We start from the raw sequence: 24018 nt of genomic DNA on the forward strand, positions 1-24018 counted from the left end.
CTGCGCCTAGGATCTTGCCACAGGCAGGCGCTATGTGGTGTCTGCAGGGAGCTAGCGGCTCCAGCCTTCCTTCATTATCTGGTAACATAACATTTCATTTCTTGACTCTGTCACATCCTTGTCTTACGTCCATCTCAGGCCCAGCACATATTTTCCCTTAGACCCTGATCCGTTCCCTTCACGGAGGAAGTTCAAAAGGTGTGGTTCTACCATTGTTACTCCTGTGGGAATGAACATCCTTTGAATTAAAATATGTGCATTAAAACACGCTAATAATTAATAAAATCAAAACAGACATTTAATCTTAAAGCTGCTATATTCTACACGGTATGATGTGAAGTTCAGCAGGCAATTAAAATTCAGTTCTTTTGGTCCAAGTAAATGTCACGATTTTATAAATTGTGTATATGAAAAGTGATGGTTTTTCGTGTCATTTTGTCAAACCACTGCACTTTGTTTCATGTTCTTCTGTGAAGTCTTCCAAGGGACGTGGTGCAGATTTCTGGTCTCCTTCAGGGAAGCTTTCCGGGTATCATGCGATGTACATATACAAAACATGGGAGAGGACCCAACCCTGATATTTTGAGGAAAAAGAGAAAATCAGTAAGATGGATTTCCAGAACTTCAATTGCTTCTTACACCGAAGGATAGCAACGGAAGTATGAGTCCTTTGCACCCTCATCCTGGGTGGGCGGGTGCATCCCACAGTGCACTTCACAGCTAGGGGTACGTGTGTGGGATTCCCTGTGGTACTCACCTATCCTGGAACACTCCACCTGCATATTGCCTGCTTTTCCTAACACTTGTAAAAAGCAATCCTTTGAAATCAACAAGTCAAATTTGGCTGCCATGTCTGCACTAACAGCTGCCGTTGCAGGTCTCCGCCGTGCACGTGCATTTATGAAGATCACCCAGAAATGTCTGCATGTTTGCACTGAAGGGTGGGAAAACCTGGGAAAATTGCGGGTTTCTTCACTCTCCTCCACACATAGGCAGAACTTCACTGATTACCATCTCAACTGTGTGTGGAGTAGCCTCTGAATATCAGGAAACAACACAACCGGTGTAGCACGCAATCAATCGTGACCTTTCACAAGATAATACAGTTGAGAGTGTAGTTATATGTTCGCTATATTTAAATGTTGGCTCTGGCTTTTATGTGAATTAACATGTCGGCCTTTTCTGTAGCACTGAAGGCTCGTTTCTAAGCACGTCCCATGAAGCAAAGGGACCTAACACAATTTGGCCAGGGTAAGAACATGTATTCAAATAGTGACACCTGGAGTGGAACTCAGTTTAGCTGTATAAACAGCTGATAATTTAGCCACTAGACCCTACTTTCCCTTCACTGTTCTGCGCTGTAAGCTTAGTGTATTTGACTGTCAGCACGAGCGTTGCTACATGAGCTGATAATGGCTCGACAGTCACTAACGTTCCCAACTCCTGACAAGGTTTCTAGCCAGTCCTGTTTCTTTTACTATCTTTGCCATCACATTTCTGTGTGCATTTCGGTTTTTTCTCAGTATGTTCAGCTCTCTTACAACATTTCCGTTGGAGGCACTTCGAGGGAGTGGGGAGACTGCTCTGAATTCTACATCGATATGAATGGGGCAAGGGGATCTTTGAGGTCCTAAGGTGAGGTGGGAATCACGGGTGAGAGGTTGCGAGGAGAGGAGTGGCCATGTGGTAGGAGATGGGGTTAGTCAGGAAAATTAGCACAGCATGGTTCAGGCAAACAGCCGGTCGAGGAGCAAATGGGTCCTGCATTCAAGGAAGGACCCGACATGAGGACAATTGTCCCAAAGAGAGCTATTGTATGTGAATGCTATGCCAGGGTCTTCAAGCCATGTCAGATGTGAGTGAACCATCCAGTTCTGCTTTTCCTTTGAATTCTGCCGTGCCCAGATAGGCTTTGTCCATTAAACAGCCATAGCGGGAGTACCAGAATGCAACAACAACAAACACATCATTGGAGACATGATTCTCCATGGAGCTGCTAACGGTGGAGAGATGTGTGGGTTCTGAGCTTACGGTCCAGCAAGGGAAGCATCAGGTGAGAAGACTTCATCCAAATCGTCTCATCAAGGATGACAAAACTCCCAGACTTAAGGTCAATGCACATATTTCTAATTATTTAGTTCCAATGTAATCACTATATTGGAAGCCAAACAGCCTGACTGATGAGCTGCTTGTCAAGGTGCATCCGGGTCAATGTAGCATACGGTTTCTCTGTGTTCTGGGGCACGGCCTAACTGCATGTCCTGGTTCCCTGCTGCTGTCTACATTTCCCCGTAGGCCTATGCAACGGTTGGGTCTTTAAATAAGTCCATTGAAACACATTTCCACAAACAATCAATAACCCCCAGATGGAACATGTTGAGGTCCTGGCCTTGCTCCATTGTCACCAAGGTTCTCCAGTTAATGTTACCCTTTAGGTGTCTAGAGGACTGCTCTGGATGACAAGTTGTCAAGGTCACAAAGAGCACCCCAAGGGCTGCATATTTGGTGATGAGTCCCGGTGAAGTGTTCTTCTCAATGCCCATTCCAGTTAGGTTGGCGCCTTGTTTGATAGGTATGCAATGAGAGCCACAATGGCACCAATGTACGTGCAAGTTCCCAAGACGATGGAGAGGACGGCCATGAAGAAAGTCTGGCGCGATGCCGTGCTAGCACTGTGGTAGTCACCCTTGGCGGAAGCCTTGTTGGTCTGTGAATGAGAGAAAAAAAGAAAATGGAATGTTAAACAGCGAATATCACATCCCGGGGATTAGTGGCCCATGAAAGGCTGCTAAAGGTGGCCATTAACCAGGTGAATGAATTCTAAAGCGTGACTAATACTTATATATTTATTTTACCGTTTCCTATAGCATCAACAGCTTATTCTAGGGTGTCTGGGAACTGTTCGTTTCACATGTAAGTAATATGAAAAATACAGACATAAAACTATAAACAAACAAATTGCACAGCAGTAATGGAAACTATCATTATCATTTTCTCCTTAAACTCCTATAATGTAGGATCACTACATGTAATTATTTCCAACAGATATTGCTCTTGCCCAATTATTGGCGCTGGAGGGTCTTGCCCTTCCTAAATCCTGATGTTTGCAAGGGAAAGGTAGCTCTCAGGTCCATATAGCCTCCTCGGGCCTTTGTTTTTCCAGAAAGGTGAGAAAGAGAGCAATGGCGCCCTGCTCGCTGCTTTAAAATAACCCTTGCCCCCAGAGGAAGCCAGTGGGACTCTTTGAGGACAGCGCAGATGCTTTCAAACTTCCTAGCCCCTGATCTGCTGCCGAGTGTCTGCCCTGTGACACTCCTGGCCACTCTACCCAATCCCACCGACCTCCTGGAACTGAGCCCTGTTCAGTACTATTGAATTTATATATATATCCATCCGGTCTACTGCCGATTCCCAAAGCTCTCGTCATATTCCTTTTGCACTGTGGTCCACTGAGGAACTAATCTTGTCAAAATGAAAAAAGGTCTACTCGGACAGCTGAACAGATAATAAAGTCTTGTTATTTACTAGAGTTATCAAATCTTTTTAGGGCACAACTCTAAATACCTCTACCTGACAAAAACTGAAAAACAAAATAAACATGGCTGATTATGCTCAAGAGCTTTTTTTGTTTTGTAAAAGACAGTCCTCAGCAAAGCCCCATGATACTTACACCCAACCCTTGTGAGTCGCTACCATACCTCATCACAAAGATATCATACATCTCTTATAAGCAGATACAAAAGTCCCAGAAGGTCACACAAAGGTAGAGTCCTATAGGTGACAAAGAAATACCTTTTCAAAAGCTTCCTGAAACTCTGATGGTCCTGCACCAGGCGAACATGTGCAGGAACAGGGTTCCACAGACTGGCCCCTGTAGAAAGTGTGCTCTACTGTAAAATATCTTTTCCCAGAAACCAAGGCCCAGCAAGAGGTTCAGGTCACGGGAGTAGAAACATCTACTAGGTCTAGGAGGGCAGAGAGCTTTGCTTGCATAAATAATGGGCCGATACCATCTAAAGTCATGTGAACTATACACTTGTAACTAAGACCTACAGAATCAACTAAATCAGGTTACCTGCTCAGGTACACCCACATCTTCACCCTCACGCGTAAGCAACTCAACGTCTGGATGTGGAACTCAGCACCCATGTAGCTTACTAAAACCATGTATTTCACACTTACACTGCAGCAATGGGAACCACAGCTTCCAGATGCATGCTTAAATCTATTGCATCTACACTTCACCCAGGGTCAGGGTGAGCATGGATGTGGCCACCATCACTACAGTATCATGTTCTAACAATCGGTTTCCGGCATCAAAATGATCAACCTAGGATGGGCATAACATGTGAAAAACATTGAAGTCACATGGGTGCAAAAATCACCACTACCCCTGGCAAGGAAAGAGATGCAACATACACATGAGGCATTAAGGCTCTTCTTCTGCTTTGGAACATTCCTTACACGGAAGCGGAGACTACCATTGAGGAACTGGCCTGTTCACTGCTAAATAGTGAACTAGGATACGAATCGGCAACCAGCGCCACAACAGCCCGTAAAGAAAAACGACAAAATATTTATTTATTTTATTTATTTGCATTTATAAAGCGCACAATCGGCCCTGGGGCATCGTGGCCCTGTTACAGAGTGCTTATCTTACAATACTCTAAAATACCTGCCCTTAACCTGGGCAAGAAAAGCTAGAGCGTGAGGCCACACAACAGCATATCATCACACTATGCACACGCTGACTCCAATGACTGTGAATACTATACATCCTTAAATATCACTAAGCTGCAGACGAAAGAAATTCTAAAATGAAACGTGGCAAAGAAAACTTAAAATAGACAACTGCATCCAGAAGCAGCAATTCATTAGGGGTATAACTGAAATCCCCATAGGGGGCAGCCTCTTGGCTGCCGATCTCCAACTTCATTTCAATTTGGCAACACTGTCTCCTCATGGCAGAAATTAGCAGAGACCACACATGCCAAGAATGGCAGAAGCAGCAGTAACTTTGTATTCCAATGGCGGCCTTTGTCCCAAACACTGCTCACAAGGATGTACTAAATTCCTTCTGGCAATGTGCCCCCAAAGACAAGCATTAGCAATGCCAACAGTTTGGGCACTTGTGTAGGCATGAGACGGGAACTCTCCAGGAACCGCTGTACCGGTAAACTGGCCATTGATGGTAGCAGGTGGAAAATGGTGCGAGTACCTGGGAATGTTCTAGTCTACACATACACACAAACCAAAACAGTTGGCTTTGTCAATGCTTGTTTTTAACAGGACTTCAGTGATGGATGTGCATAGTGATTATAAATCGAGTGGCTGAAGGCAGCCCTGGTGAAGACATTTTTATTACGCCAGTAGCACGTTTACTGCTCCAGTTAAGTCATTAACTCTCAGAAGACTGTTTTGAAAAACAAAAACACTGGCAGGAACTTCGAGTGAAAAGATTGATGGTCAGGCTTGTTGGATTAGGAAATCCATGGGCAGTCAACGGGTGGGCAAATTCTCAAAAAACACCTGCAAACTTTGTGTCCCTCCTCATATGCCATTTCACCTTATCTGTACTCTAAAGCAATAGTTTTGGCTTATAGGTGGTGCAAGCCTAATAGCCCAACTAAAAAAACTGTTGGCCTATAATACTGTGTGCACCTTATGCGGTAGTCACCTGGGAGTACTGTGTAGATTCGTGGCATCAGTGTGCACGTGGGCGACTCTGTCCTCATGGAAGCCCAGTGTGAGTGTGGGTGCGTCATCGCTTATGGAATGTGGTCGCGTGAAGTGCTGGTTCTGTAACTGACAGTTGCCAGCTAAACAGTGACTGGAGAAGCGATAGCCTGGGCGGTGGAGTGCCGGCTCTTGTCCGCTTCCATCTGGGGCGCTCCGTGGCACACTCGGAGTTGCAGCAATAAAGGCACGGTTCTTACCTGCATGAGTCTGTCGTCCTTCCGCCTTGTCTCTGTGCCACTGCTAGACGCAACACCTTACTTTGTGACTGACACCATCCTGAGACCAAATGACATCTTCGTTGAACAGAACGGGCTCTGGGACTGCCTGATGCAAAAATGCCAGACTTGCAGGCGTGTAAGGGCGAAAACCCGTTAGATCAGCGATCACGTTCCGAATGCGTCATTATTTTGGAGTCATCTTCGGTCCTGAAAGAAGCTATGTGAATAAAAGGCCTTTCACACGGCACACCAGGTGCCCACGCCACTACTGGAGCTCGAGCACGGAGGCGACTGGTGGTCCTTATACATTTTATTTAAAAAGCTGCCCAGTGAAATCCCATCTTCTAGAACATCCATCTCAGTCACGGAATGCCTCCTCGCCATTTTAATTATTAGAGCGCAGGATGTCTTTCTTACGAGCAGGCAGAACGCTTGACCAAATTCCATAAAAACTGCCGCCCACGGTCCAACATGCAACCAGTGTTCGCGTCACCAACTTCCACCAAAAAGTGCCTTGGTGCCGCGCAGTCACTTATCGACAGTGATGTCTACCCTGTATATAACACAATTCAGTTTCAAGCCAGAGCATCATTCTGCTGGACCAGGGACAACACAGCGTTGCTTACTTAAAGAATCACACCACACCACTGTTTAATGTACAGCCAGATGTCAACTAGGATGAGCGGCAAAAGCTTTCACTTTCAAGGTCTCTTCCCCATTATAACTCTAAAGTTTGTTTTCCAATAAGTCGCAGCACAGCATCCATCCCTGGGCGATGGCCGGTCGGCGTCCCCTGAAGACCTCACTATAACTCCAACGTGATTCTGCTTCAGTACTTTGTCACCAGTATGGTATTCTGAGTGCTTTGGGTGACACAGGGATGCTCAGCAGGCAGGGAGTAGTTTTAGAGTAAGGTTTTATTCTTCCAGTTAAGTTTTTAAGCCATAACACTGCATGTACCCATAGGCAATTCCTACCGAGAGCAGAGTGTGGCGAGAGTGTTTTGCCGTGTTGTTTCTTTGGACACGGCGTTCCTGCAAGCAGTCTGTCTGCAGTGGCTGCTATCCCTGGAGGTGTGTCTACATAATCTCAGCCTCATCTCCGAGCAGAGTGAGGCGAGAGTGTTTTGCTGTGTTGTTTCTTTGGACATGGCGTTCCTGCAAGCCGTCTGTCTGCAGTGGCTGCTATCCCTGGAGGTGTGTCTACATAATCTCAGCCTCATCTCTGAGCGGAGCGAGAGCAGATTGATGTGAGAGGGTTTCGCTGTGTTGTTTCTTTGGACACGGCGTTCCTGCAAGCAATCTGTTTGCAGTGGCTGCTATCCCTGGAGGTGTGTCTACATAATCTCAGCCTCATCTCCGAGCAGAGTGAGGCGAGAGTGTTTTGCCGTGTTGTTTCTTTGGACACGGCGTTCCTGCAAGCCGTCTGTCTGCATTGGCTGCTATCCCTGGAGGTGTGTCTACATAATCTCAGCCTCATCTCTGAGCGGAGTGAGGCGAGAGCGTTTTGCCGTGTTGTTTCTTTGGACACGAAGTTCCTGTAAGCAGTCTGTCTGCAGTGGCTGCTATCCCTGGAGGTGTCTCTACATAATCTCAGCCTCATCTCTGAGCGGAGCGAGAGCGGATTGACGTGAGAGGGTTTTGCTGTGTTGTTTCTTTGGACACAACGTTCCTGGAAGCAGTCTGTCTGCAGTGGCTGCTATCCCTGGAGGTGTGTCTATATAATCTCAGCCTCATCTCCGAGCGGAGCGAGAGCGGAGTGAGGTGCAAGTGTTTTTCCATTTTTGGCAGAGATGCGCTGGGAGCTAGACTAGCTGACTGAGGAAACAGGGAGATTTTGGATTTGTTGGAGCAACAACCCCCCCCCACCCCCAAGGGGTCGAGGGATCTCAGCCTTTCCCCAACAGAGCCACCTTTAAGTGTGCGGACGTCTCATAACTAACTGAAGGACCGGAACCCAGAGTCTGGATTGAACTCTATCACGAAACTCTATCAAGGAAAGCTAAAGCTTGGTGAAGCTGGTGGGAAATCACGCTCAAACGGAACTGGCAGTACTAACCTGGCTGGGAGGGTTGGAAATCTTATGGTAGGACTCTTTTACCATCCTAGTCGGCACAGTTCCTACATCTCACGTCTTGTTTCTTAAACTCGTCCATCCAAGCGTTTGGTTTTGACCGAGACTGTTAAGCTTCTAAAGTCCACTTGTGATACACAGTTGAACTTTTTGAGCCATGTCGCACACGCATCCTCCCACAAGACAGCAGGTCAAACACCAGAAAGAACTCGAAGACCTGAATTTAAATAATGCAAGCCAAACCCATGAGGTAGGGGGCCTGGGAGAGCTGTTGCACGAATTGGTGTTTCCGCGGATGCTGTCTCCTGGTCAACGCTGACCCCTCCCATTAGACCAATCAGTTATGGTGGTGACCCATGGTAATGGAGGTATTAACTCACCTCGAAGCTGGGAGGCTCCAGGGAAAGATGGGGTGAGAGCTGTGGGTATAGATGATGACTATAGAAGCGTAATGCTCAAGATCTCTTCACTCGAGCTTGAAGGAAAATCCCAAGCTCAGCAGCGGTTAACAACCCGGTATGAGGGGCTGAGTCCAGTTGATCTAGACCCACAGGGGGTGGGGTTTAGATGGCCCAGTGTGGGATCTGATTGCAAAGCAATTGGGAGTGGGCCAGGACCTGGAGCTGGCGAGTGAAAGCACTGAGAAAAGCAAAGAGAAGGGGGTGCTCTCCTTAATGATGGAATAACTGCGGGTGGAGAATTTCATATACCTTGAAGATGTATTCAATAGACATAACTCTGTGGATTACACTACCCCTGCTGAGATGGAGGGCATAGTGACTCCAATATCTTCACACTCGTCCTTGACCTCGGTGTCGAGGCTTGAGCAACAGCATACAGCTCTGGCAATAAGATTAGCCACAGAATTACTTAATACTGCGCGTTCCTATCAGAGAAGACTCAGTGCGTTTAATGGTGTGACTACTTCATCTACTGGCCACTCAGGGAGGCAAGTGGAGTCGGCTGCCTTGACAGAAATTGTTATCAGTGCAAAGGAGGGGTCCAAGTTTATATTTCAGGACCCTAATATTAAATTGGGGAAACAATCGTTCAAGTAAACCAGTCCCAAATTCAACAGTCTAAGGAGGTCATACGGGAGCTGCCTTTGGATTTACAGACGTCTCCTACTTATTCCCCTTGGTGCGAGATCTCTGACTCCTCGGAATCAAGTGGCTCGCAGACCAATCATTCATTCTCAAAAAGAAGACGGCCTCTAGCGCACTCTCAGTTACCTAATGGAGGGATGGACCTGGTACAACTTCAAAATGTGATTGTGGCATCTTTGGCAGTGACCATGAATCCTTTTGTAAAACTATATGAGAGTTTACAAGAAAATATCAAGGAGCAAGCCACCCTCTTGGCAATGTCCCACACCAAATTAATCTTTCTAGAATCTTTTTTTGGGAACAGTCCAGTCCAGACTTGACAAAGAGGCGGAGCTGACGGCCCAGTGGCAAACTTGGCTGTTCGACCCTAGCGAGAGGTGCAACAACTGAAAAATCTACACTGATGACCTCAATCATGGAGCAAATGAAATGGTAAGGCAACAGAAGAACGCACAGAGTCGGCTTGCACTTCCAGAACTGCTGGAAGGCGAACAAGCCTATATGTAGTCATGTCAACATTCATTCAAGCCTGTAGGTGGAGAGAAGAGGAGAGTAAACCCGAAGAAGTCCGGGTATATTTCCCCCCATGCTATGAACAAAGGAAATGTGCCATTAGAAGATGGACTCATGCAAAGTGTGAATGCAGACTTGTGTGAGGAAGAGTCGGTCATAGACACTCCTCAGAAGTCGGCCCCTTGTTCAACAGTAGATAGCAGATCCAGTGAAGAGCCAAAAGTATCTGTTGTGTTTGAAAAAAAATCCGAGGGCACACAAGAAAAACGAAAAAGCTCAGCTAATCAGCCAAAAAAAAGAAAAATCAGCAGGCTGGCAAAAATTGACATCCGTGTGGCTCTAGAGCATTTTTGAGAAATCTATCGCTCCATTATACACACAGACTGGTGACCAATTCAACAAGAAAGGGCCAGGCCCCAACAGAAAGAAGTGGTAGAGATGTAGCATATCAGTTGCACCAAGATGTGTCAGATGAAGATATACTACAGTTGATGAATCTTTTGACTTATTCCGAGGAAACTTCTTTGGAGAGGGGAGATCCACCTAATGTAACATTTGAGGTGGAGCGGCTGGAACAAAGTCAAATCAACTCACATTATGAAAACAGGGTAAAGGGAACAAGTCCTGCGATTCCATCTGAGGACCAGACGGGCGCACAAGAGAGATCCCCCCATTTTGTACTTTGGAGCAAAAAAGATGACTTCTGGAAAGCAACATTATCTCACTGACATTGATAGTCATCAATGGCCATTGATCCACAACTCGTCGAAAGAAGATCAGAGAGGCAAAAATCGAAATAGTGAATGGAAAAAAAATAATATATTTCTCACTATTGAACGAATGATACCAGAAAGGGATGGATTAATAATGAATAGGCAAAATGTTTTATAACTTCCTTGCTCACCTAGACTTAGGTTTATTGACCCGGACGATATTAAGATTGCGGAGTTCATAGAAGAGGGCCGCTTTGACTGGGTGACACTTCATTTGTCTTCTGTGTTGGTGAAAGATTGTCTGCCTGAAACCGCTATGGATTTTCTTCCTCTGGTCTTTGAGCTAATAGAGAAAAGATGTTATCATTCCAAAACCATTTATAACCAATTCCCTGCATGCAACATATCCCTTACAACTCGGGAAAAGTCACGCAAGAGTCCAGAAATAGAGAAGGCCGAACCCCCAATGGAAAAGTTAAGATCATTGTTGGGAGGGGTGTGAGTCCGTCTGAAAGTCACATTTGGAAGTCAGGTGGGAAAAGGGAGAAACATTACCCAGCCCCTTACGATTGTGAAACCCCTGGATTCCAATGATGATTGGGGTTGGTTGGCAGTTTAGCTAGCTCAGAAGTCTGGCCTATAACATCCAGACACCTAGGAAGGCCCCTTTGTCTCTGGCCACATGCAATACCAGGGGCTTCAACCACTTATTTAGTGATGAGGGGTTAGATGTTGCATCTCTGGAATTAATATGCATGCAGGAAACATGGATTGTATCTAAACCTTTCTGTGAGGGATTCAACATCTGTTTTACCCCGGTGATGGTTAAAAATAGCGGGAGACCCTCAGCGGGTCTTATTACATTGCTGAAGAGGGGGGGCCTTTGTAGGGTCTTGGAGTTTAGAAGTTTGAATTCGTTCATACAACAAGTGGTGCTATCTTGGACAAGGGAGAAGGATAGGGCCCCCCAGATACTACTTATTTTCAATGTGTACTGGAATCCGGCAGGAATAGGAGATGATGAGTTTGTAGAGACACTGATTAAAGCTCTTGATGAGGTAAATCTGGAAAACAACGATGCGTATACTTTGATATGTGGAGACCTCAACATCACATGTCTTGATGTTGAGGGATTACAACTATCTATGTCCAAACTATCAAAGGAAGCATGCTTGTGGGTATCAGAGTTAAAGGAATGGAATATTACCCTGCTAAACAGTAATATAAAAGATATTCCTAGGGAAATCACTTGGTAAAGGGGCTCACAAACTGCCCATCCAGATTATATGTTTGCTTCCAATGACTTGTATGAGTGGCTGAGTACCCTGGAAGTTATGCCCACAGAAAGCAGATATCACAGTTTTTTTATACTTACCTTTGGGAAACCAACGCAGGTTCGTATGGAAGCATCAGGGGACTCCTTACAGGTTAATCAGGGGGGAACAGTCTAAGAATTCTTCCCAAGGATGTGAGGGAGATCTCATCAAAACTCCAGGGAGTTCTAGACAATAATTCGGTGTGGTAAATCATTCTAGTGTATTATTGGCTTTCCAGCAGAAATCATACCCGGGGGATGAACAAGAATTTAAGAGGTTACACTTTTCAAGCAAGATGGTGAGTAGACGAAAAGATCACTAGTTCCCAACCTGCACTATGTAGAACAACAGCAAACCGAGGATAAATGAAAGCTAAAACATATAAGGAAACAACAATATAGAAATTGGCTGTTGGTCTCTAAAGCCCAGTGGTTTCAAGAGGACTCAGAAGCCATTATGAAGGCCCTAGCTAATAAAAATACACAAGATCTCTGGAAATTGCTGAATAACAATGCCACATTCCAACTGGCGTCCCTGACATCAGTGATCGCAGATCGCAGAGAAGTCAAGGATTCGGAATTTAACCGATCTCTTTGCACCCTCGGATCAGGATGCAGTCTTGAACACACAAAAGAATTGTTTCTCCGTGGTCAATTGAATTGGACAACGCAGATATAAGAGATCAAATAATAAAATGAAACCCCTCTAGAGCAGCACGGCCAGATGGCCTAAACAACAATATCCTTAAACAAAACCCAGAAGAATGGACGGACTCCTCTTTGACTCTATTTAGACATATATTGGCTGTTAGGCATGTACCACCCTTGTGGAGGACAGCTTTGATTGTCCCCATTTATAAGAAAGGTGAAAGGGACAATCCTAGGAATTATAGGCCCATTGCCCTACTAGATACTCTGGGGAAAAATCTTTGCCTCAGGATCATTGAAGCAGCTGAATACATGGTTGCAGGACTCGGGCCTCAGTGACATAAGACAAGCAGGATTTGTCCCGAGGGTGGGAACAGGTCTGAATCTCTTCCTGCTAAATGTACTTAAAGCGGGAGGTCTGAAGAACAAACAGAAGGTATATCTGGCCTTTATAGATTTGGCCCAAGCCTTTGATAGCATCAACAGGGAGATACTCTGGGGAAAGCTGTCAAGGTGGTCATGTCTGACAGATCTTTTGGAAGCTATTCAGAGTATTTACTCAGGCACTTACATTCAGGTTAGAAGGACAGATAAAGGCTTATTATCAGCCTCTATTCCAACACACAGGGGACTGAAGCAGGGATACCCCTTGGCACCCAGACTCTTCAATCTATTTCTTTCAGATATAGCCTCCAGCCAAGAAGAGTTTATAGCTTTTCCGCCTCAACTCTATAAACAGGAAATCCCATGGGTCATGTAAGCGGACAACTTGGTTGTGATTGAACAAACGCCAATAGGCCGACAAAGGAGGCTTACTAAGTTGAACATGTACTTTGAGTCCAATGAGTTGAGAATAAAGATATCTAAAATGAAAATTTTGGCATTTACTAATGTAAGGAGGAAGTCTAAGCAGAAAGTAATGTGGTATATAGGTATACAGAAGATCAAATGCGTAGAGTTAATAACCTATTTAGTAGTTTTTATTAATAATGACCTAAATCAGAAGTTACGGACTAATGAGTTTAGGTGCAAATGCACTAGATTGGCGAGCCAGACTAAAATGATACTGAAAAAATGTGGCAAATTCACGCTGGTGCCCGTTGCAATCTTTTAAAAGCAAAAGGTTATACGCATTTTATTTTATGGAGTGGAAATAGCCCTGAATATTCCATTTAATTTTTTAGACACATAGAGGGCATCTTTTGGAGGAGAGCGTTGAACGTGTTGAATTCCTTACCTGTGGCTCTAATCAGATATGAATTGGGATTGCAGTCCCTTCAATCTATGGTTAAATGGAAGTCATTGAGCCTATACAGGACATGTACAGGGGGTAATAATCCACCTCCTCTCAATATAATAAGGTGCAATAAGAGTGGAGGAGACGCGCCAAGGCATGAAATTGTTGATCAATGGAAAACTAGGTGCAGAGATAGTCTTGAAGCAATGGAATTAAAATATGACACTCTGTTAACCAACCAGAGAAAGCAAAACATCAGTTGCAAATACTTGATTGGTTCGAACCCATTTCAAAAAGACTAACATATAAACTACCTCTCAATCTGAGTTTTTAACAGAGGGCAATAAATCAACTACCAAAGTACCTTATAAAATTTCCTAGCCCGAGACATAGAAATGTTTTCTGAAGACTGAGGCTAAATATTCTGCCCAAAAAAGAGGTCCTTTGGACCAGAAGAGACAGGGAGACCTTAACCCCCTGGTGGAGATTCCAGTAGAATCAATAAAACATTGTATTGTGTCGGCCTTGTCGAGACTAGAAGGCCATTTATGAACGAAACAGTGTCCCAGTATAGGTCTCTTACTAGTGAGGAATGGTGGAAATTGGCTATTTTGGGAGAAAAGGTTCCGATGGTATTATGAATAACTACATTTTTCATAGAAGTTTTAGCATTGTTGTAGGATGGTAGAGGGTTAGGGCATGGGGAGAGGGTGGGTACAACATTGAAAGATTCTGGGAGCCACATAAGGAATTATGTGGGGGGAAAGTATTTATTTGTGTGGAATGTGGTACATTCTGCTATTTCTTTCTTGGTCTTCCTTCCCTGCACCTTCCCTCTTGATTTGTACTTTGATTTGTATTGTTTTTTCAAGGATTAATTAGTTTAAAGGAATGTATCATGCAAGGTTTGTAATAAACCATACCATGTTAATAACATTTTAAAAAAAAGATGCCCACCGTCCACCTCACTCATATCAGCTGACATACACATGGAGCATTCATTCAACAAACACTCACCCAACATTATATGAGCTGCTCATGCGTCATCACACGGCACCAGTCGAAGACTCACACAGAGTGGCCAGCAGAACGGGCAGACCAGAAACAGTGCAAGGCATAGCACTATCACTGACCCAGATACATTCCAAATAAAGCTCTCAGGCACACCCCCAGCCAGCAACAGGGTACTACTGGAACAGCAACTGAGCCTGGCTATTCAGATCAGCAAGGTAATACACGTCTATTTAGGTGGACAAGAAGTGGCATAAGTGGTTGCTGTGGAGTCTTTTTGCTATTTTCTTTGTGAAGAGGAGGAACCTCGTGCTGCTGGTGTGCCTGTAACACTATACCTGCATCAAACAGGCGTGGAGTGTGGCGTGGACAAGAAGTGGCATAACTGGTTGCTGGGGACGCTGGTGAGCTTGCAGGCTGACATTAAACATTGATCCAACTCCACCTGTGCAGCCCTATAAAGGTTAGACTTCCTCTTACTCCACGACTGCACCCAGATTTTCCCACAAAACAGTTGCCTCTTCCAAGGCACTTTTAGAGGACATAATTGAACTGTAAGAGGTGACTGTGGGTATATGACATTTGAGCCTCTTTCCTCCAGCCTCCTTTGTTTTTTATAAGAGGTGACTGTGGGTCTACAACTTTTGATCTTGCCTCCAGCCTCGTTTGTTTTGTAAGAGGTGACTGCGGGTCTACGACCTTTGAGCCTCTTGCCTCCTGTCTTCCTGTCCTTTGCAAACTCCTGCTCCCCTAAACGTGAACATGACATTTACCTTGCATGTTTATTAAAGAAAGAACTCCTGCCTCTAAAAAGACAACTGTGGAAATTCCGTCTTGAATTGATTTTTTAGCGGACCCTTTTATGTGCTAAATTATTACATAATCTCTGCAAAGCACAACTGCCTCTCAGAAAGACGTTATTTTAAAGGAATGCCAGCAGTCACTGTAAATACCCTTTGCACTCCACTCGCACAATGTGCAAAGCGTCTCCCGTAATCTGAGGAAAAAGGCACAAAAGAAAGTATCAAAACCCACAAAATCATTAGTAGCAGGAGTGATAAACTCCATCGGTGAGCTGAACAAAATTAGTGAGAACAGCAGAGGAAAAATCGCACCCTTCCTCAAACTGACCATGCAGGTCAAAAATATAGACTTACCTATGCCAGACTGCATGGAGACAATGATTACCCCTGGCTTGTCTGTCCCTCAGCCTTTGAATCCACTAAGTAAACAAGAACCTTTGGAAGTAGGCTTGTCATTGTAGGCTGAATCACATTTTTTAAACTCTCCACCTCTGGCATTGATGCAAAACTGCCAGTCTCCTACTACACATAGACCACAAGCCACTGATTTGAAAAACTCTCCTGACCTCAGAGCCATTGCCATGGATGCATATGCTTCACCATGGCAAAAGGAAGATAGTGATTCTCCTTCCTCCTCCTTTTGCTCCGAAGAACTCGATACTGAATCTGAAATCTTAACCAGTCTCAATTCGCTGCTTATGCTATGTAAATCTATCCATAAGGAACAGCTTTTCTTAAAAGCAGAACTCGCAAAAGCATATGCTCTGTTTGCCACTACTCAGGCCTCTAGGGGAAACGAGCCCTTGGGTGGGCAAATCTGTAAATGTGAGACTATAACCATACATGACACACAAACTACCTCTGGAGGAAAGGCTGGTGGCAAACAAAAGCAGAAGGAGAGATTTACTAACCCAAACACAGCTGTGGGAAACAAGCAAAAATGTAAATCGACTGTAGCCCTGCACGCTGCTACCCAGGGCCAAACAGCAGAAAACCCAGGCCAGAAACCTTCAATAAACCTTGGAACACTAACAAATAAGCAGGGAAGTAAACAACATGGCTATATACTTGGCTTAAAACTGATATCCCACAACACTTGTCCCACGAGTTAACCGGAAGATGCAGAGAAAACTAGAGCCCATTTCTTCACTTCCCCCAAGGTGGGACTGTTGTAAAGAAAGCAGCTCTGGCATAATTCCTGATGGTGAAAAAGGGTGGAAAGGTAAAGAGAGTTTATCAGATATCTCAGAAGTTAATGAAGCAACACAGTGAATTGGAGAGGAAATACAGCTGCAAAATTACCCGTTTCAAGGGAAAGCCATCAATAATTCTAAAGAAGATTTACTTACCATTTTCTCTGATATTTCCACTACTCAGGTAATGGTGGTAGACTTGTATGCTACCTCAGCTAGTCCTTTCCGGAAACGATCTAACATCCTCGAACTCATACACCGTCTTCAAACTCTAAGATTACAACGACAGAATTGAAATGAGAAGAGGTCCCGCATACAGCTTGGGAGCCTAATTGGGAGGTACTCAATTTCCCCCCCCCATTATCACTGAACTCGTTATGACTCAAGCACTGAGTTTTTTAAGTATGGGATATGAGTTTAAAAAACAAAAAAAACAGCCCCTTTAAAAGAAATACAGGCTCCTGGACCAAAAAGGGTGACGGAAACGCTTTCAGCGGATTACATCAATTATATTGTAATCAAAGTAGTCTCTGCATTGCAAATGAAAGCAACTATATCAGAGAAGCAATTTGGCTGCTCATTAAAGGTCCTTGAAGGAGTATAATGACTAGTGGAGCCACCTCCGCCCCAGATTGTGGTCCGATCTTGGAACACAAAGAGTTACCAATCTTTTATGACCAACCATTTAGGTACTCAAATGTTTTGACTATAATAGACTTAGGTTAGAGCAAATTTGTATATCAATGGTTATGTCATCTTTCAATGAGATGTGTGAAAACACAAGCACAGTGGACCGTTTGGGGGTCTAATAGCTGCGATTGAATCGCACCTGAAAGCCAAAGAACTTATCCTCAATTTAAATTCCAAATTTATTCTGGTGGTAGAGTTGGAAGTTGGCAGGGGCAAGGAAACTGTTGCCATTTTCTGATTAACGTATATAGCCCACCAGGCAAAGACAACATAAAAGCTATCACCAATAATATGGAAATGATGTTAGACAATTGGAAAGCAATTCACCCAAACAGTTATTTTTTCATCATCCTGAGACTTCAATTATCAGCACCCTTGCTTCCTAGATAATAAGGTGGCCTTCATCCAAGAATATTCTTATGTGGAAAATGATTTTAGGATATGGGAGGGGTGATGAGAAACCAGCTTTAGATTTGAATCATTGGATGTTTTTCAGAAAAATACAACAATTGTAAATGTTAATACAAACAATCTGTTTTATACTTGGTCCAATGGTCGGTCTTACTCCTGGATTGATCCAATCCTGACAGACTACAAGGGCTTCACATGGATGGACTGGTTCAAGCTTATACCTAACAGTCTAAGTGACCATGTTATGATGGAATTTTCCATCCATGCGAACCCAAAACCTTGTAAAGAACAAATGCTGAGAAACTTTGCCTTGAATCCCCAATGCAACCGTATTAGCTGGACAGAAAATCATTTGCAGAAAATCAACTGTTTGCTATTAAATGCTCTGAGTGCTGATTCTGTCCCGACCGTTAGTAATATAGAAAATATCTGCCAAATTGTTAAGACATCTCTAAAAGAATCTCTAAATAGCCAACAAAAAGATCACTTTTAACCACTACCCACATAAAAATGTTTATGACTAAACTATTGTTAAAAGAAAAAAAGAGTTAAGAACTGATATACGATGGATATAGAAATACATGCATGACCATTGTACACAAATTTGCGAGGTAAACAAACTTAATATGCGTTTAAGAACTGGCATAGAATGTACAGGGGAACGATTACATCAGCTCAATGACAAACCATGTATCTTACTCTGAGACGCAAAGATATGTAGACATTTTGGCACTTGTTTAACAAACACAATTCTGGCTTAACAAAAATAAGAGAAATTAATCCAATATCAAATCTAGAATGGCAAAACTACATGTTATCACTATATTATAGGGATGGAATTATTGAGGGTAATCCCTGTTACCTGGAAATATGTGATCAAAAGTTTTTCACTTTCACACAGGATGACATTACGAAAATTATAAAAAAACTAAAACCCTTGTGAGCACCGGGACCCAATGGCCTCCCAAATATCTTATTTAAGGCTCAGCCAAAAATATGGGCTAGTATTCTTTATGTCATCTTCCTTGAGATGACTCAAACAGGAATTTTACCAAGGTCTTGGAACAATTCATTGCTGGTTCCGATATACAAAAAAGGTGCGAGGGACTCTCCATCCAACTATAGAATTTTAGCAATGATTGAATCCAGTGACAAGATTTTTTGCAATCTGCTTTTAAGTTACATCAACTCATGGATCATGAAACAGAATATCCTTAGCAACCAAATAACTGGGTTTTGCAAGGGGTATAGCACTTTATCAAACATTTGACATGGTAGATAGGCAGATCTTATGGGAAAAGATGGAAAAGGGTAAATTACACCCCCAAATTCTATTATTTGCAAAGTCGCTATATGCCAAAAATACAATTCAGATTCAACTAGATCAAGAAGGTACATTAAGTGAGCATGTGTCAGTGAATTAAGGCTTGAAACAAGATTGCACCTTAGCCCCTGTGTATTTTAACATTTATATTGCTGGTTTGGAGGAGGTGTTTAAGAACTGTAAAAATCATCCACCGCATATACAAACTCAACCAATTACTTGGCTGTCATACGCGGATGACATCACCCTACATGACCAAACAGCACTGGGTTTACAACACAGACTCTCAGCCCTCGAATTATACTCTGCAAATTATAACCTAAAACTTAATTTATCAAAAACAAAAATCATGACTATAAATTCAAACCGTAGAAATATAAAAAGATGTAATTGAACAGTACAGAATACATCATTAGAAGACGTGTCCAGTTACTTATACCTTGGTTTCTTAATATCTAACAAACTAGATAAAGAGTGCTTTTATAAATTTGTAGTCACAAAAACAGCTGCTAAATTCAAAGCAATAAAATCCTTTATCTCTAATCCTGGCGGTTACTCAGTGGAAGGCCTTGTAAAGTTGTATAACTCATGCATTGTCCTAATTATACTATATGTATTAAACGTGTTCACTATAAGGAAACTGCCTGGCTAGATTTATTGAAAGGGAAGCTCTGGAAAGGTGCTCTAGGTCTATCTCAAGCAGTCCTGATGGATGCAACTTGCTTCGAACTCGGATTAATATCTCTATCCACGAGTAAAATGATTGTGGCAAGTACCTTCTATACTAAGCTAATGATGAGCCAGGGAAACTTAAAATCTTTGTATTCATATTTTCTGCATCATATTGGCAGCTTGGTTAGTTGTCCTGCCTTAAGGCAACGGCATAGTGAAATTGCTAATTTCTTATACAAATAGGATGTATCTGTCTCCCAGAAGAGAACTTGGCTACCAAATTCTCTGAACTAGATCTGGGACCGAAATAAACGCACTGTCTACTTGTCAGGGAAGTCTAACTATGCTACTTACTCTAAGCAGACCTTTGTGGTTAATTCGACTTGTGCCTACATTAAAAATGTACAGAACAGCAATGTACGAAGATTTATAATGCACTTAAGGCTGAACCAGCTTCCAAACATGGTTAATAGAGGAGCATGGGTAAAGATCCCTTATAAAGAACGTCTTTGTAGGTTGTGTGACCATGATCCAGAAACAACACAACACCTTCTGTTTGTTTAATTAGTCTAATTTTGGTCCTTACCATACATTGGAGATAACCTGGTCATTAATTTTACACTCTTTTACATGTGGCATGACATTTTGAAATGTTTAAATTGAATATCTTGGTTTCTAATGCATAACAACTTGTTTAGGTCTTTTAAAAGTGTTATATTCAATATGCATTTTATTTGTTTTTAGGTAAAATCTTAAACAAGCTTATATTAGTTCTAGCACGAGGAAATGGTCTGTTTTAATGTCATTTTCTGGCTTTTCTATCCAGTGTGTGAAATTAATTTCTACTGTTATGTGATCGTCTTAAAAGTTATATTTAACCAATAAAACATAATACAAAAAATGTAAATTAAAATTTAGAAAGTTGTAATCTTTGAACTACAAAATAAATTACTTCTCCCAGACTTCCTTTTATCCCCAAAACTAACCTTACAAACTGGGGCATTTGCTCCTTTTCCATTTTGGCATTGACTTTATGGAATATATTAATTCGAGGGACATCAATGATCTTTTAACGTTTATGAAACTCCTAAACACTCATATAGTTAAACCGGAAATTACTCATTTATGCTCTCCTCCCTTTCAGCACATATATTGTATAGAAACAGAAACCTAATTTGTCGATGTTTCAGGACACATCTTTGCACTTCTTACTTCCCCCTGCTCTCTTATTACACACTTAGGTACAGATCTATCTATCTATCTATCTATCTATCTATCTATCTATCTATCTATCTATCTATCTATCTATCTATCTATCTATCTATCTATCTTCCCTTTTCTATAACACCACTAACCCGTAGGCCTCAGGGCGATAATAAAAAAGGAGGCCAGATGGCTATACTTCAGCTGTTGGAATAGGTTTCTCTGTCCAGGATGCCAAACTAAGGAATTCTTTACCAGAATCCATCAAAACCATTCATGACTTGCCAACCTTTATGCCTCAGGATTTGTGCACTATATAAGCAGCTGATAACATAACAATTTCAGTTTCCGTTGTCTGAGGTTTCACCTCTATCAACTGCACAAATTGCAGATGATCCTGAATGCTGCATCTCGAGACCCAGAGGAGCCTGATGTTGCGGTTGCATTTCATCCAATATTATTACACTTTCTTGCGTTCTGAAGAAATGGGAGCAGACAGATAGGTCAAGCAAACAATGGTTAATTTGACATAAAGGACTCTGTGGCCGCACTGCCACTTAGCCGCCACCAACTGTTATAGAATCTGGAACCCTGGACAAAGAACAACGACCAGGTTTCCATTACCACACTTCTCCCTCCCTTGACAAAACACACCAAAACAGAAAATGAAAAGGGGAGGAGTAGGAAAGAAGGACAGAAAATGTAACCAAAGAGATGAAGAAATGAGCCACTGACACAAAATGTTAACAACTGACTGTAAAGAATGAAACGCTAATAAACATGATAAGTACCATGGCATATAAAAGTAATACTCAAACACTCACACCCTTCCAGGCATAATCTCTCAATTTGACTGGCAGCAACCTGATCCTTGGTGTGCGACACTGGTCACCAGGGACTGACCCCGCCACGGTACATCCACCCTGGATAACAGGTTCTGACCCCACCACCGTACTGTGACCCTGGACCACAGGTTCTGAACCACCTCAATGCTGCTCACACCCCCTTAACCACTCCCTCATTACACACTCATCACACACACTACTGCTTCATGGCACACTCACAGATGAACTTGAATGAGGCCAAAAAGAAGACACACCACTACTAAGCCCCCACCAACTGTAATACAATCTGGAACCCTGGCCAAACAACAATGACCAGGTTTCCATTACAACACTTTCCCATGCAATTTAAAGCCCTGTGGGTCCTATTTTAATGAACCCACAGCATCAGCCAGACAGTGGCTGACAGTATCAGCCTCTTCGGTCCAGGCCACCCTGCTGGATCATCGAGATAATCTGCATGGGCAGGTTGGAGAGATCCATGGATCCCGTGCTTGTTACTAGTCTATGCGGATTTCACTTTATGGAGATCAGTACTGGCTTACACCTGCTTTTCAGCAGGCAGAGGAAGGCACAGATACCTAGCCTCTCTGCAGCCATCAGCATGCTGGTCCCACAGAGATGCTAGCAGGCCAGAGTTTCTGTGTCAGATTCCTACAGCACAGAGGATGTTCATACCCAATGGGAAAGAAAAGACACGGAACTCCCCCTTTCCATGCGTTTTTTTCTATGTCCATTATCTTCAAAACGAGGCTGCATCTGCCAGCGTCCTTAGTGTGCTTACTGTAGGCTTGGCCCCACTTTGATTCGGAGTGGGCTCTCTCGGTATCTCCCTTCCCGTGCTCTGTGTATTCCTCTCACCTGGGTTCATGATCACTACTTCATAAGCTGCAATGCACAACAGGAAAGACCTTCTCTTTCCTGGCTCCCTAATCATGAAATTCTCTTGACCTTCATAGTAGAATCGTTATTCAAACAATATCCTTCCGCTGTACTTCTAAAACTTTGCGAATTCTATTATTAGTCCCCATTCCTAGATTGTCCTTTATGTCTCATGTGCCAAAACACGTTGAAACAAGAACATTAGCCAATGCTCATGGTTTAGTGAGATGACTACCGAGGGGCCCAGGGAAGGGCAAAAGTGTTACATAAGAGGGCCTGCTTATAGAGGAGGATTGTTCCAAGATGGCTGCTTAGTAAACATTCAGGCAATAGGGCTGTGGTCTTCAGACTGTGGGACTGGACTGGCCACCTTAGAGGGGACTGAAGGATATGTAGAGGGGAGGCAGGTGATGCTTTTGAAAGGCGTTCTGGGGCTGTTTTTAAAAGAAATAATAAGCATTTAACAGAAAATAGAAGCAGTCAGAAAAGTTTGAATACCACAGCGTTAGCGAAATCATTTCTGGAGACCAACTGAACATGCAGTAATGTCTGCCCAATGGGAGTTGACTGCTTACAGGTATGAGTACCTTTGGTAAGGACTGCCTGCACTTTGCTGAGTTTTCACACGACTACTTTATCGTGGGTTGATTTCTACAAGGGCTGCCTGCTGAATAGAGGGCTGATTTCATTCAATGTCATTTACTGACATCTTCACTGCTGAAGATGACAGTCCGTAGGAAGAAAATTGACACTGAGTGTTTTATAAATATTCCATGTTTTGATTTCACGTATCCTCAGTAATCTCCATGTGGTTAGTCCCTGCACTGTCTCTGCACTGTAAGTGCCCTTCCATCTTCTCTCTCTTCTCTCTATATAGTTCTGCTGTGTGATTGTGAGGAATTCGACCATCTGCATGGTGGGCCTGCACACGCCTGCACTTTTTAAAAATGTATTATTAAATGGAAAATGTGTGGGGCTAATCCATACACATTTTCCTATTCTCACACCACGACAAACGCATACACCTGTGTACTCTGGGTGGACACAACCTACAAGCATTGTCTGCACTGTCTTATTTAGTTGGAATGTGACAGCCAAGAGTGCACTATGTCATCTCCAGGAAGGGGGATGGTCCAGCTTCCCCCTGCCGGGGCCAGCTTGATTAACTAATAATGGTTCCATGGATCCATCATGCTCTTTTGTTAGGTCCTGCAGCTGGTGGCAGCGAATAAGATACCAATAGAGGGTACTTCAAACAGGCCCACATGGTGCCTGGCTGCAGAGGTTAACAAAAGAGACAGGAAACCCAACAACCTTTCATATGTAACTGTGTCAACCTGAAGCCAGCTCCCACCCTCTGTATCAATTCCAGTGAGCCGTCATATCTGGACTGCTGTTTACAGTAAGCCATCCCGCTAGGGCAGT

The 24018-nt window shown here is 43.3% G+C and overlaps 1 protein-coding gene across 3 annotated transcripts in view; it reads right to left on the reverse strand.

Moving 5' to 3' along the window:
• Positions 1-280: 280 nt before the first annotated feature.
• The window catches only part of TMEM91 (transmembrane protein 91), a 375921-nt gene continuing 352183 nt past the window's right edge, over positions 281-24018 (reverse strand). For all 3 annotated transcript variants that reach the window (XM_069644396.1, XM_069644394.1, XM_069644395.1), the window contains one exon: positions 281-2707. In XM_069644396.1, coding sequence (XP_069500497.1) covers positions 2549-2707 — 159 coding nt within the window. In that variant the 3' untranslated portion in view covers positions 281-2548. The remainder of the gene's footprint in view (positions 2708-24018) is intronic.

The sequence above is a fragment of the Ambystoma mexicanum genome, chromosome 2p, assembly GCF_040938575.1.
Source record: "Ambystoma mexicanum isolate Mex_15411 chromosome 2p, UKY_AmexF1_1, whole genome shotgun sequence".
NCBI classification, from domain to species: Eukaryota; Metazoa; Chordata; class Amphibia; order Caudata; family Ambystomatidae; genus Ambystoma; species Ambystoma mexicanum.